Source organism: Vigna unguiculata, chromosome 5, assembly GCF_037176805.1.
Source record: "Vigna unguiculata cultivar grain cowpea cultivar isolate G323 ecotype 2 chromosome 5, ASM3717680v1, whole genome shotgun sequence".
NCBI lineage: Eukaryota > Viridiplantae > Streptophyta > Magnoliopsida > Fabales > Fabaceae > Vigna > Vigna unguiculata.
Genome location: NC_140796.1, coordinates 13,206,500 through 13,222,955, shown reverse-complemented (window position 1 = coordinate 13,222,955; position 16,456 = coordinate 13,206,500). Strand labels below are relative to the sequence as shown.

At 32.0% G+C, this 16,456-nt stretch overlaps 1 protein-coding gene and 1 long non-coding RNA gene across 2 annotated transcripts; one reads left to right on the top strand and one right to left on the bottom strand.

The window, feature by feature from the left end:
- The first annotated feature begins 2,738 nt into the window (after window positions 1-2,738).
- Window positions 2,739-4,275, top strand: LOC114186015 (uncharacterized). Its single transcript, XM_028074006.2, has 4 exons — window positions 2,739-2,793; window positions 2,911-2,990; window positions 3,079-3,172; window positions 3,275-4,275. Exon 4 carries the CDS (start codon window positions 3,382-3,384, stop codon window positions 4,054-4,056), a length of 675 nt encoding a protein of 224 aa, XP_027929807.1. The 5' UTR covers window positions 2,739-2,793; window positions 2,911-2,990; window positions 3,079-3,172; window positions 3,275-3,381; the 3' UTR covers window positions 4,057-4,275.
- Window positions 4,276-10,007: 5,732 nt separating this feature from the next.
- LOC114186164 (uncharacterized) lies at window positions 10,008-12,848 on the bottom strand. Its single transcript, XR_003604981.2, has 7 exons — window positions 12,601-12,848; window positions 12,399-12,458; window positions 12,036-12,118; window positions 11,705-11,793; window positions 11,463-11,619; window positions 10,837-10,910; window positions 10,008-10,178 (listed from the first exon to the last, which is right to left on the bottom strand). It is a non-coding gene; the product is annotated as an uncharacterized LOC114186164 (long non-coding RNA).
- Window positions 12,849-16,456: the final 3,608 nt, after the last annotated feature.

Below are 16,456 nucleotides of genomic sequence, written 5' to 3'. Positions count from 1 at the left end.
CTTTCATTTAATTCATTTTACATGTTCTTGAGGTGACGGTGTTGTTAACCTTGTGGTGGATCTTCCATTTGTAATTTATAATTGCGAAGACCAAACTCTTTTGTACCACTCCCTACTTAATTTTACAGCACTCCCCACGTCTGGAAGGTAATATTTTATTTTAAATTTATTGGATATGCATCCAAGGAAAGGAGAGAAACTCATTGCAGCCCTAACTCACTTTCATTTAATTCATTTTACATGTTTTTGAGGTTGTGGTGGATCTTCCATTTTTTTTTTGAGCACCAAAATCTTTTGTACCATTACCCATTTAATTTTACAGGACTCCCCACGTCTGGAAGGAGATTTTGTTTTTTAAATTTATTGGATATGCGTGGAAGGAAAGGAGACAAACTTAATCCAGCCCTAACTTACTTTCATTTCATTTTAAGTACATGTATGTGAGGTCACGATGTTGTTGACCTTGTGGTGGATCTTCCATTTTGATTTCTTATTTGTTAGGACCAAAATCCTATATAACAATCCCCATTTAATTTGCGAGCACTCCACCCCTCTGAGAGGACATATATTTATAAATTTATTGGATATGCCTTGTTGGAAGATAGGGAAAACCCATTCAAGCCCTTAGTCACTTTGATTATGTTCATCACATTACGGTGCGTGTTAAAATTGGGCTTCAATAACATAACATAGTCAACAGTCGGGGTGGTACACATGGTTTACCACGTAAATGTAAAAACAAAAAACACATAAGAACATGTAAACAACAAGCATAATACATCTTAAATAATATAACCCCATGTTTTACATTTAATCATCCACATTTTGGGAAGGTTCAATGTTGGACGAGGTCTCCCCAATGTCAGGAACAGACTGAGTGGAGGGATTGACAAATTTTTTTAATATCTCCTGAACCTTTGGATCGAGTGATGGATGAGGCTCAATGACAGGCTTGATTGTGGCTTGGACTAGTTCATCCGTGGGTTCACAAATGTCCGCTTTGAATATCTAGTTTTCAAAAAAGTCGTTTCTCCATATTAATGACAAAAGTTATGAGGATACAAAAACATTTAGTAGGAGTAAGGTCAAGTTCTTTCTAATTGGGGATAGTACCTTCACAATGTTGCGGACAGTGATGTTTAGGTAGCAAATTTGATGTCTATGACCAAATGTCGCAACCTGCTATGAATAACTACACAACGTTACTATGACAAGGATATAACGCATACGAATTCCATGTTAAACATGACTTTATTAAATGTGTGTGATGCAAACTTTATGACTTACGGTGTTCAAAAGTAAAACTGCTCCAACAGTAAGATGTGTCCCATATTCTGGATGAAGTAGTACTTTCCGGTGCACATTTGCCCAAACCGTGCCAGTAGGATCCTGTTCTTGGAAAGGATTAAATCAGTACAACAATTTGTTTCCAAGGGTTGTTGATGAATTACATTTTTTGAGGAAAGATGCCAAATCTTCTTCTTCTACATCAAGGCCCTTCCACGGTTCCATTGCAACTGAGAAAAGTAAAAAATTTCACATATTTGAATTAAGAAATGCGTCAGCCTATTGCATACTATTCGTGTTAAATTAATGATGTCCACTAAAATGCAACAATGAAAGAGTTCATCACTTACTTCCTATATTCCACCGCAACCCAACAAAGAAACAAACTTTTTATGGTCACATAAGTAGTGGGCTGCGGGGTCCATTATATACAAAAAGTAGTTCATGGTGATATGTCCATAATACCCTTACTTTTCTTCTTAAGTAAGTTTAATCGTCATTAATGTTTTGTCTCCTGTTTCATCGCCAACCCTTTAACTTCTTCCCAACCCCCTTACTTAACACAAGTTAATGCAGAGTTATGGCAGGAGCTTGGACATTAAAGACACGCAGGTTGGTAGCCATCGTTGAATGGTGTTTGGAGCTGCACACTCGTCCCCATTAAACATCGTCACCTTCCATTCCAAGTAAGTGCTTATTATAACTTCAAAAAAAAAAAATTTATTGTGTCCGAAAAGATAAAATTTCATGTCCGCATTAATTATGAAACTTTATTGCACTTGGGTTGTTGTGTTCAAACATTGCAGACACGTTTACGTTGTATGTTTCCTAGGGTTTGAATCAATGTTGAATGCCATACATGGCCACCAACTTTTTTTTTTTTATGAAATAATGAATATATGTAGTATTGACATTCGCAGCTATCATGAACAACCAAACACGAAGCAACAACACATATGTTAGGACCATTGAAAGGGCAAAGGTAGCTAGTCTTTGACGCACTTGAAAGTGAATCTCTTCATAAAACCAAAGATCAAAGACGGAAAAGTCAGAAAATAATAGCAAGTAAAAATAATTGAAATATAAAGAAAACAAAGGGAGACCATTACCTTGGAAGCTACAATTGACCGATGAAGATATGAAGATGAAAATGAAGAGAAATCGGGAAGTACAATTGTCTACCTTTTGAAGATTTAAAGATTTTTAATGAGATTGAGAGATGAAGATTTGAAGTTGCAGAGATTTTGTAAAAAATGTAAAAAGAGTCTATAAATAAATGTGGAGGAAAATGGAATTTTGTTCACAATTCATTAGAAAACTCCTACGAGAGGTTTAAAAAACCTCCGCCATGGATGTAAAATATTGGAGGCTTTATAACTTCCGTCAATAAACCTTCATTAAAATTAAATTAATTACTTTTTTTAGTTATGTGATATGAGTAAAAGAGATATTTAAAGATAAAAGTTGGTACACAGAAAGGGAGCTGTCGGAGTTACACCATAGAAGGTAGTGTTAATGACTTCACTAGTCTATTCTTTTGTGTATATCTCATCCTCAACTATTTTTGAATTTAACAATTTCTGCTATGTTGTCAATTCTCATTTATATATATATGCTCACCAGATTTCAAGTTGAATCAATCCAACACAATCGAGCTTCGAAACAAGAAGAAAAATCTACTGAAAAAGGTTACTGGTTTCCAGGTAAATTCTTCTAACTCTATGAATATAGCTCTCATGGATATTTTTATCTCATGAGCGAAAATTAACTGGCTTTTCATCTTCTTCACAGTATTCCCCAGGTGACCCATCACAAGTGCTTATAACTTCAGGCGATTGCAGGACAAGAGTTGTGGAGGCCACACAAGTTGTGCAAAAGTTTATAGGTGATGATGATGATGATGCATTATATACTGTCAATGAAAAAGTTTTATGCCTAAATCAACAGACAGTGTTGTTGTTATTGATTAAGATGTTGGTGAAAGCAGGTTTTCGAAATGCAAGTAGCCAAATTTCAGCTTCATTCAGTCCAAATGGAAAGTACATCATATGTGCAAGCGAAGACTCACAAGTGTATGTGTGGAAGCATGAAGAGATGCACTATAGTGGAAAAGGCAGGAATGTGATTGCAAACCAAGCTCACGAACATTTCCCATGTAAAGATGTTTCAGTAGCAATACCCTGGCCATGCAACGTTAAGGGTGATCTACCACCATCAATCGCAGCGCAAAACCAGAAGAAGAACTCAACCCCTCCTGCTCCTGCTCCTGCAGCTGCAAACAACAAGAAAAATTTGCCACCTCTCCCAAAGAAAAGTAACAACAACCAAGCCACAGAAAATAGCCCAGGGTCCCCAGAGAAAGACCATGCAGCACTCTCACGCACAGAATCTGGAGTTGGAGATTCCAAGAGAAATGCGCCTCCTAAGAAAAGTAACAACCATGCAATGGAAGGTGACTCCATAGAAGAAGAACTTGAAGCAATTACTCGGTCAGAGAATGGATCAGGCGATTCTCTTTCGGCCTCTCCATCAGGTAGGCATGGTGGTGATCCAGCTTCTATATCTGCTGCAGCTACTCCATCAGGTTCATCATGGTCTTCCAATTACTCATCAGGTGATGGTTCCAATGGTGACTGGTCCACCAACCCTTCAGCATGGGGAATGGTAATTGTGACAGCTGGTTTTGGAGGTGAAATTAGGTGTTATCAGAATTTTGGGCTACCTAGGAGGATGAGACAGAACACTCTCTTCATGGGTCCTACGTTATAATAACATAGCAGGAACAACATCTTTTTCCATGGCAAAAATTAACTTAGTGGCTGTTTCCCTCTTCAAAATTCGGAAGGAAGGAGTGGAGTGTAATAACTGTAGTAAATCTTTTAAGCAATTTTGTTTCTGTTTACTTCACTTGTAATAGCCTCAATCTTGTAACTGCTAGAGACAGCGTTGAGGGGTTTAGGTAAAATGCATGAGGTCACATTCTAACCTCAATGCAACAATTGTACACAAAAATTTAGTAGAGTGATCGAGTACTTAAGTGTTACATTACTCTGCCTACAACAAATGAATAATATTTGACAAACAAGAGCATCCTATTGTTCCATCAAGCATCAAAAACTAGTATCTAATAATGGTTATGAAAAATTCTAATTTGGGATTTTGTTTTTCGAAAAGTTTCCTAATTAATTCAAGGTATTTTTTTTACTACATTGTGTTAATTGTATTTTCTTGACAATCTTATGCAATCTCATGAGATTCAATTAAGCAAGGTATCCAACTATTGTTTTTCATCCTTGATGTCTTAGTTAATGTTCTTCATCTTTAGGTGTTGACATTCACATCAAGACAACTTCATAATTACTTTTCTTTAATAAATATCTTTTATTTGTATCCATTAAGATAAATTTGAAATTATCTCAAGTTATTATTAACCTGATTAATTATTTGGCAACCACATGAGTTAAAATATCATGAGTTGGCGGTTGAACGTACACCAGTACAATAAGAACTTTTGGTCCGTTGTTTTTGATATTTTGCATGAGAAGAAATAAATAATAGTTAACCTTAAACCCCACACAAAAATCTTAATTTATAGCCCACGAATCATTCACGCAACCAAAAAAGTTTAATTTACAGGATTAAATAGACTCTTTGAATATTTAAAACTACTAGCCACATGTTTTTTTTAAACAATTCGTGGCTTTAAAAAACCACCATCTTTTTTTTTTATTATTTCTTTTATCATACGAAGACAATTTACATGTTTCGGAAACAATATTAGAATAATAAAAAAAGAAAAACTCTTTCAGAGGTCTAATATTTAAGAGTTAAAAGCTAATATTTAAAGGTTTAGTAAGTCATCTTTATTATCCTTATCTTCTGCCGCCAATAATTAAAAATTTAAGCTTTAAAGTAAGTTACTTAGAACTCCTAAAATGGTAGTTATATATGGTAAAATTAAATTTTGGTTCATTAATCATTGGGACTCCCAAACACAAAAATTATGTCAATGAGATAATCTTTTAGAATAACTAAATACAGTTAAACATAAATTTAAAATAATCATTCATTTCACATTTTTTTTCTCAGTGTCATATAATATATTATAGTTGCAGTACAATTGAGAAGGAAAAATAATTTAACTAATGGACACAAAATTTGAAGTAAAGAATTAAACTAAATATTAAATGGTTTCTGAATTCTGATAACCTACGTCTAAACATGTGATATTTAAGATGGATTAAGTACGCAGAAACTGCATGTAATAGTTTCTGATGAATTCTGATAACCTAAGAGAGAAAATATGCTTTCAAACTAAAACTTCAATGTCACTGAAGTGTGATTTGCTAGCTTGGAGATAAATTATGCATAATATAAAATTATGATGAAACATTGGCTGTCATAAAAGGAATATAAATCCATTCTTGCATAAGCCTAGAGTTTAACATCTTTTTCATCTTCAAGTCTATATATGAATTTAAGAGTATTTATTAATTAACTTCTTTAACAAATTAGATATATTAAATTATTTTTTAATTTTTAATACGGGTTGACAAAATGAACTATAGTATGATTTCTTTTGTTGTCACTCCCATTGATCTTCCAAAATTAGAGGCAAGTCTAGGTGGATTGAAACCATCATCCACCATGGTATCAGAGTCATGTTAAGTCTATCATAGTAAGATTTATCATTTGTTTTGCCAATTGTGTCACTTGTTATCAAAAAATTTGTTGTTTGTTGGACATGTTTTTTCACCCACTATAGGACTACCCATTAATGTTTAGTCTCATACACTAAATGTATATACCTCGGCGTGAGTGGATGTGTTGGAAGTCATACATTGACTAGAGATAAGGTGATTTCATAGTATATAAGTGAGTGTTAACCTCATCTTATAAGACGATTTTGTGGGGTTGAGTTAATATGATATCAGAGCTATGACCTCAAATGCTTTGAGAGTTATAATTTTGATGTGCCACTCAAATGACACTTATATATGACAATCAAGATGCTCTTCATATTAGTTTTAATCCTCTCTTTCATAAGAGTACCAAACACATTGAGATTGACTGTCATTTCATTCGAGGGAGACATCAAGACTGAGTTTGTTATTTCAAGTGATCAATAAATGTTAAGACTTTGGCAAGTGTACCAAGTCGTGCAAGTAATAAAAATGGTAAGTTCAGGTATCGTTTTCCCACGAAAATTGCGTTTGTTTAGTTACCTATTCATACTTACTAATTTAGGCAATGAATGTAAACATAGATTGATTCGAAACAAGTGAAAACATAAATATTTCTAAACTTGAAAGTGATAAAATAAACAGGGCAAAGACTCATTAGGATTGGAATTCATGACCAAAACTCTAAGCACTCATCTCACAATATATATATCTCTAATCTACTCAAGCATTTACATCAAATGTATTCAAGCCCTAATCCCTTAGGGGCATGTTTTGAACTTTTATGTGACAAATACTAATCCCTTAGATATTTAAACACAAAAGACGCATTAAAAACGATGTCTAGAATGACCAAGGCTTTGGTCTATGTCTAGAACCAAACCTCTAGGTTGTTCTATCCATGTCTAGGGTTCCAAAACACTTTCCAATTATTAGATACCACAAAAACACATAAATATTCCATCATGCACAAAAATAATGTAGATAGAACACAAATGCAGTGAAAGAGATTTTATTGCATAGATGAAACTACAATGAGTTTAGGTACATTACATCCAACTCCAATGAAATGGAGTTTAGCTACTCCTATACATCTAAAGCACAAATGGAGTTGGAATTGTGGAATGGATGAAGAAAGATGAATCCTTTGAGCCCCAGAAGTGTCTCAACCTCTGTCTTGAGTTCCAACCGCGTTCCACCAACCAAAACTATGTTTTTCTTCGAGTCTCGACACTTTTAATGTTTAGGCAAAAAGTGGTACTCGTTGGGCTAACAAACATTCTCGCTAGCCGAACAAGCCTTCCTCGCTGGACTAGCAAGTCTTGGTAGCTAGGCGAGCACGTCCAGGTCGTTGGGCGAGTGATTACAGGCAACTACTAGTGATTCTTCTTCAATCTTCCTTTTTTTTTCTAAACAAGTCCACAAACAACAAAGTAAACATGTTTTTGAAATGTAATTACCAATTCCTAAATTCTTTTATGGGATTAAGACAAAACACATGAATAAAAGACAATTAAGAGGTTCTAATAAGTGTAACTAATAGGTCATTATCACACTTTTCAATAAGCATATATTTTTACTAAGTCTTTATGGAGACCTGAAATTGATTATATTTGTAACAAACTTGGTACATATGATTTGTATGCACGAGGTTAAGGGGGGTGTTGATTATTAGATATCTTATCTTTATCTTTTATCTTTCATCACTTTGTTATTATTCTTTATTTGTATTTTGGACTTAACGCATATTTCCTTTATTATAAATTATCTTACATTAAAAATAGTTTTAACATCAATACTAATAATAATAATACTAATACTTTATATTTTATATTAGTACTAATAATAATAATAATAAAAATAATAATAATGATAATAATGTAAGGATATTGTACAACATAAATTAACACAACTAAAGTTGAGCTTAAAATTTGTCAATAAAAAACACATACAATATATATTCATTGCTAAACTAAATTGTAAACATAATATGCATTAAATTTTTTCTGAAAATAATAATAATAATAATAATAATAATAATAATAATAGAACAATGTAGACATATTGTGATTGACATTAATATCATAGTGTACACATATGATAAATTATGATCTCGTACAAAAAAATAATAATAATAATAATAATAATAATAATAATAATAATAATAAGAATACCATAATGTAAGTATATAGTATATAAGACTATGGATCCCGTATAAAGTAAATACATAATCAAGTCAAGATTAAGCTTAAAAATTGTCAATAAAAACATGTATAAATACAAAAAACTTTAAACAATATTTATATATATATATATATAATTTTCTTTCATAATTATCTATTCCTAATTTACTATTTACAATATAATTATTTATCCATTCTTTAAAGAGTAACAATTATTTTTGCATAATAATAAACTAATTTATAAAAAAATCTTCAAAAATTAATCATATATTTATTAATTGCAAGATATAAATTTAAAAGATTTCAAAACGTTTGAAATACATAAAATTCATTCATAATTAAAGAATTCAAAGTAATTAATAAAATTAATTAGTCAATTATTAAAAGTAAATAGAAACAAATCTTATAATTATGGATCGTAAAAATAAATGTTTTAATCCTTAAAAATATTTTCTCAAAATAAAATAATTATTTTTTAAAGTAATAAAATATAAAATATTTGTAATAAATATTATTTTAAAATTTGTTGATTAATAATTAAGTGAATGATTTAAAATAAAATATATTTATTCAAATAACATTAACAAAAATAATAAAAATTATAATATTATCAATATTATCGATTACCAATAAAAACTACATTCATAATTAAATAAAATTAAAATAATTAATGAAATAACCTAATTAATAAAAAAAATAAAAATTAATTATATAATTATTAATTGCAACTGTATATATTTAAAAGGTTTCAAAATGTATGGAATTAAAAACAATCCATCCATAATTAAAAAATTAAAATCAATTAATAAAATTAATTGATCAAATATTAACAAAAATTAGAAAAAAAATCATATAATTATGGATCGTAAAAATAAATGCTTTATTAAAAATATTCTAAACCATGTTTCAAATTAAAATAATTATATTTCAAGTAATAGAATATGTAATAAATATTTTCAATATTTGTTGACTAATAATGAAAAACATAATTCAAAATAAAAAATACTAATTAATTCAAATAATAATAACAAAAATAATAGCAAGTATAATAGTATAATCATTGCAACATATAAAATTTAAAAGATTTCAAAACCTTTACAATAAAAAAACTCCATTCATAATTATAAAATAAAAAGCAATTAATAAAATTAATTTGTCAATTATTAAAAAAATAAATAGAAACAAATCATATAATTATAGATGTAAAAAATAAATCTTTAAATCTTTAAAAATATTCTCAATCATGTTTTAAAATAGAATAATTATTACTTTGAAATAACAAAATATTTTCAATAAATATTAATTCAAAATTTGTTGACTAATAATTAAATGAATGATTTAAAATAAAATATATTTATTGATTGAAATAATAATAACAATTATAATAGTATTATTAATTACCAATAAAAATTCCCTCCATAATTAAAGAAATTTAATATAATTAATGAAATCAACTAATTTAATAAAAAATTTAGAAATTAATCATATATTTATTAATCGTAACCGTATTTTCAAAACGTACAGAATAAAAATCAATTCATTCATAATTAGAAAATTAAAAGCAATTAATAAAATTAATTGATCAATTATTAAAAAATTTAAAAACAAATCATATAATTATGAATTATAAAAATAAATATTTTAATATTTTCAAATTATTCTCAATCATGTTTCAGAATAAAATCATTATTATTTTGGAAAGTCTAAATTTATATACATTTAAAAGAGAAATTACTATATACAACTGTCATTTAGTACGAAGGGCAAAAAATCATAAAGTAGAAGAGATCAATATTTTTTCAATCAACCTAATTTGAATTAAAATGGTAAGTTGCTTTTATTAAACTAAAACACCAATCTCAATTTTTACTATTTTTCTTCTTAACAATAATTTTCTTTTTTTACAAATGACTACTTTACTTACCAATAAGATTTCATAATATTTCAACACTTCTACTCCTTCTAAGTATGACTTCAATCTCTTCGTCAGTATAGCTTTTGCCTTTAAAACCTTGAATGGTGGCCTCTACACAAATAAATATCTCAAGTTCAGCATTAGCAACAAACAAAAAAGAAATATGACACCCTTAAACCAACTCACCGCGATTATAGTGTCTGCATATTTTTTAGGTAATCAAGGTTCACATGCTCCATTTAGTAACTCAATCATTATTAACTCAACTTGAAAATGAATGACAATGGAAAAAGAAAAAGATATCATTTAACTAAGCTAAGAAATTTAACGTTTAAAGAACTGTTTAATAGTATATAGATACAAATAAAGTAAATAAAACGAAAGAATCACTGAAAAATTGAGATACATGGATATAAGGAAATAGAATAAGTTAATGTTTAGTGATACAAGAATAGATGACCAAAGGTTAGTGGGGATTTAAGTGGAAACTTGCTACCCTAAACACAAGGAACCTATGAAAGCTGTAAAATGATTAAACAAATGAATTTCAAGAAACTTTGAATCAGGAAGAATTAACATTGCATTAGAAAGCCAGAAACCAATGGATAACAAATAGGGATAACAAAACTCAATATTATCACATCAAAACTATTGCCCTGAATCCAAACGATAAAGAAATCATAATGTTCAGTGATGATGCAAATGAGGTATGACAAAAACTGGAGAATTTGTGAAAGCTAGTTCACTAAAATTAAGATTGAAAAATAACCTGATTGAGGCAACGTGTAACCCTTTTACAACATCTGGATATTTAATAACTCCAATTGGTTTATTGATAATCCCCTGAAAGCAACGCAACCTTGAAGTTATACATGCAAAATTGTCCCAAACTACAAACTCGATGAAATGGCTCTAAGTAACCACAAAATAACAACTAATAATCCCTTTATCCTGATAATAAACACAAGGCAGATTGATTAGTCAAGATAGATATTCAAGGTACAAAAAACAAACCATGGTCACTCCGATCGTTACCATTCTTTTGAACAATTCACCATAGTTCTACACTAACAATGATTTAATCAAAGCATAACTATACATAAAATCACAACGGACAAGCAAAACTAAATTCAAACAATAAATTACAGATTAGCACTCACATTTGACATAAAGTAGTGTAACTTTGGAAGTTTTAGGTAGTTATGACTCACAACTTCATATGCATGAACACCTTCCAACTACTGATTGGGAATGTGAATTAAAATTTGAATCTAGACATGATTCAATCTCTTAAAAACCAATTCATAGGATCATAATTATTCTATAGTCAAACATTCTATTTTCATTATATCACAACTTTAAGTAATACATAAAAGCAATGATAAGAGAAACTACCATTTTATGATGCTTCAACAGTCTACAATGTATACTTGATTGGCATATATCATTATGCTTTGTGTTTAGGTAGAGCTTGAGCATTTAGAGAGAGGAGTTTTTGCCTTCTAGAGTGCATACACTTCAGGACTATTCTTTATCGGCCCGTGGTATTTGTCTAAGAAAAATAGAGCAATAGCAATGTGACATTAGATCTCAATACACACAAATATATACAAAGAAACAATTCAAATTGTTCAAACCTTGCTCCACCCTAGTCTGAACTACATCAGTAATTTTTTATCTCAAAAAAGGCCAGCTTTAATGCAGGAACCACCTCACCAAAGATTACCTGCATAAGACGTATGAAAGATGATTGTCAACATGGAACTATAACACAATAAACAAAAATGATGTGAGACAGAAGTACGCCCCATAATATGATTAAAATAATAATACTAAAAGAGAAAAGTCATTGAGAAAGGTAGTTAAAAAGAAAACAAATGAAAATATCAATGCCTACCCTTTTCAAATTTATAAACACGAACACACACATTGATATCAAAGAAAATCAAGATACATTAGACTCGTTACCTTATCTGCAGAGAGTGCATCAGTGTAGACATTGCACAACCATAGTCCCTATTAGCAAGAATCTCAGGACCAAATCCATCAACCTATAAAATACAAGAATATAAGAAAGTCAATGGACATGCCAAATTAAATATATCAATACATAAAGAAAGAGTCATCTCACGAGTGATAACAATATGACCAAGTCCAAGCTTTGGAAATAGCCTTACAGAATCTAAGATGGGGAAAAAAAGTTGAAAACGAATTTGAATGACAATATTACAAATAAATCAATTACAAAATAATTCCACACTCATCCATTTTCGACATAGTCTGCTTTATCCAAATCTAATATAAAAAAAATAAAGAAACACCAAACTTAACTTTGCATAGGTCTTAAACATGAGAGAATTAGAAGCAGGTGCTATTCTCCACTCTTCAGATCTATAGCAACATTCAAAAATTCCATATATAAGAAACACAAATTATTGAGTTCAGATTTCATAATAAGAAACAATATATAAATAAAAAAGAAAAAGGTAGGGTTTATTTGAAGAATACACTGTCAGTGTCAGATGAGAACAACCTGATAATGGTCTGGTAATGGTGGTAATGGTACAGGAAGGTTAAGATTGTCCTCCGTCGTCGTAGTAGTGGTGGAGGTTGGAAGTGAACAGTCTAGTCCATGGTCTCAAAACCTAACAGAACATTCTCTCACAATATATGTGGAAAATGCCAAATGGAAAGCACAAAATGAAATTTGTAGAAGGCTTTGGGTGTACTCGTTTTCTGTACTGAACTTCTATCCACCAATCGAAAAATATAAAATAACAACCAGAACAACCATCAAACCAAAACAATGGCAAAGGAAAATGGAAACAAACAATCACCTGACGAAGGGAGCAAAGGGAGCAATATAGCATTTTAAATATAACATGTCAAAATTTTCAATTCCAAAAATCTGTCATTAATTGAGATTCGGTCTGAATATACACTTTTGTAAGGAAGTCAGTTTAACTAAAAAGTAAACAAAGTTAAGAATTTAATTTGTGTCTGATTTAGTGATCATTAAGTACCTATTTCCAAGGATACCATGAAGTTGTATGATGAGTTTTTCTTCCTCAAGAAGACCTGAAAAAAGGAGAGTTAGAAGGCATGTGATCAATTATTCTTTTTTGACAATATTCTAAGCAAATTCAAAATAAATTTGCATGTAAAGAAAAGCCTCCAAATGCACGAGTGAATTGGCACTTGCCTACATCAGTGTAACAAACCTTCTAAAAATAAATACCAAGTTTTAAGTTAAGAACACAAAAAGAATAAGATAAAATCAATAGAGAAGTATTAGTAAAGAAAATGGCCATTAATATGCATTTTACAATTAATTAAACTTGACTTGAATACATGCTTACTTCGGAAGAAAGTAAAAAAAAAAAAAAAGCATTGTAAACAATATTACATGATTAAAAGGGAAAAAAAACAAAAAAAAACCAATATATATTAATGTATACTTTTATATTACTTTTCACACTTTTATATTACAAACACTAGTGTAGATATGTGATTTTAGATCAGCATATTAGATCGGTTGTGACGCAACCGAGCTAATATATGGTGCGGGGGCATTTTTGAAAATAAAACGAACAATATTAGATCGATTATAAGGGGAACCGATCTAATGCGTAAATATTACATCGGTTATGCAATGAAACTGATCTAATATTGCTTTTTTAAATTTAAAAAAAAAAATCAACATGGTGTATTAGATCGGTTATTTTCAGAACCGATCTAATATGTGGGTTTCTGAAACGCGCAAAACCCTTTTCTCTCTTCTTTCTTCTCGCGCCTCACTGTTTCAAACCACCTTCGTTCGCGCCGCGAGCCTTGTAGACCACCACCGCGCCGTTGAGCCCTGGAGACCACCATCGCACCATTCTCGCACCTTCGAACCACCGCAGTTCAGGCAATATTGAGAACCACCGAAGGTTCTTCGCTTCCCGCCGTTCACCTCCATGGGAACCCTGATTTTCTTCTTCCTCCCTCGCCTCCTCCACCACGAACCACTGTTGAAGCCGCACATCGACCTCCATCGTTCTTGCCGCACTGGAGCTCTGCCGTTCACGCCACAATTCGTCGTTCTCACGCCGTGCTCGTGCTTGCATCGTGCTTGCGCCGTCTTCGCTGCCCCTTTAGGGTTTGCCGCAGTTCAATCATTGGTGCTCCATTCGCCACAGTGAAAGGTGCTCCGCTCAATGGAAGGTGCTCTGCTCAATGGAAGCCATTGTCGTCGCTGCTTCTGTAAGCCTCCAATTTCTTCTTCGCAGTCTCTTTGGTCAGAAGAAGTTGCATCTTCTTCTTCGTAGCAATTACTCCACCGAGCCATCATTGTTGCATTGAAAGAGGTTAGTTCGTATGCTTGTTCTTGTTTGTATTTGAAATTGAAATTGAAATTGTTGGCTGGTTTGTTTGAAATTTAGATTGAAACTATTGGCTGCTGCTCTTGATCATTTTTATCGTCGTCAAAGCAAACTTTATATTACAATTGAAATTGTTGGTTGCCCTTGTTTGAATATCAAACTTATATCATGTTTAATATTCTATTATATATAATATTCTACTAAATATGCACCACTGCTAATAATAATGATTTTACAGGACAGCGAAAGTGACATTCTTGAATGATTTGTAAAGTTTCGATGTACATATGTGTATATGAAGCATGTTAACACTCTGGCACACCAATTCATGATCTCTTAAATACAGATTAGTTAACTTCTAACAAAGTTAATGCAGACACAATCTATATTTTTGTTTCGCATTGATTTTTTTAGCAAATTGGGCCATGACTATTAGTTTTTTAGGCAAATTTTTAAAAAGAAACTGTGAAACTTAACCATGAAAAGCACACCAGATGGAACTATATTCTCATCTTTATTTCAAAGTTTGGTTCTGTTGGATTACACTGTTAGAATTAATTGACGAATTAATTCTATTAGCGACTCATATGAAATATTATGATGGCCCAATTATGATTTAATAAAATTTAAAGACTTATTGGTTATTATTATGGAAAGCGATAATAAAATAAAATAAAGATAAAAAAAACCAACTTGATGAACGTTGGTTTATAAAAGAGATTGGGGTTTTGTCTTTGGCCATAAGGTTCTTTTCACAGTAATCCCATCAAGAACGTGTGAGAAGAGAAAAGAAAGGCAAAGAGATAGATTGGGAAACGGTGGTTGAAGAGCACACAAAAAATTACAAATTGAAGAACGCATATTCACAGTCACTAGTGCAGATTTGACATTTTACTTCGCCTTATAGGCCTCGGTTATAGCGGAACCGAAGCCTATAATGAGGCGGTGTCATTTTTGCAATTTTGTCCAACTATATTACCTCGGGTCTCTGAAAACCGGTGCAATAAAGGGACTTTAGGCCTCGGTTAAAAAAGAATCAAAGCCTATAAGGCAGCTCAGTAAGCAAAATCTTAAAATTGCCACCAGCGTCAATTTAGGGACCGAAGCAGTAAAGGGACTTTTGGCCTCGGTTATTAATTGAATCGAGACCATAAAGCCTATTAAATTCCCAAATCGCGAAACCCTTTCACTCTTTGCGCACAAAACCCTCTTCGCTCTCTCTGTCACCACCACTGTCCAGCTCTGTCGTCGACCAGTTGCAGCTGCTATCCGTCGCGCGTCATCGCCTTTGTCACGCCATCCATTATAGCTGATTAATCGTCGCCTCTCGCTACCAGTGAGTTTGAAAAATGGGTTTCCCTTCGCGTTTTTTTTTTTTGCGTTTTTTATTCGTTTGTGTTGTTGCTTTGGGGTTCACAGATCTAGGGTTCAAAACACACCATTGCCCTGTCACAAAGAGACACCGATGTTGCAACTGTGTGGGATGAGTGTGAATCTGAGTCTTTAATTGTTGTTGTGAACCTAGTGGTTATGACTCCTGTGAATGAGGTAGGAACAAATTTGACGAATTTTGTTGTGATTGTTGCTGCATTGGAACCTTTGGTTGTTGCAGCATGTGTGCATAGTGATGACTTGTGTGTCTCCCAGTGATTAGCCAGCCATTACGACGAAAAACTATCGCGTCTCCCGGCGATCATCGCTACTGCAAGAGCTCCAGATTTTTTACAGAATGGCTTCGATTCACATTAGAACCGAGGCAGAAGAGTAGATGTATGGCTTCGATTCACACCCGAGGCCAAAAGCCATCCCCTTTTGGCCTCGTTCTAATATGCCTCGGTTCTAGAACCGGAGCAGAATATAAAAAACAACCGGGGCCAAAAGTCCTTACTGCACTGGTGAGTATCTCCCATGGATCAAGGTTAGTGCTCTATTATGTTTTATCGTGTGAGAATCCTAAATTCTAAAGATCCTTAATTGTTTTACATGTGGTATCAGAGCAAAGGTTGTAGGATTTATGATTCTCCT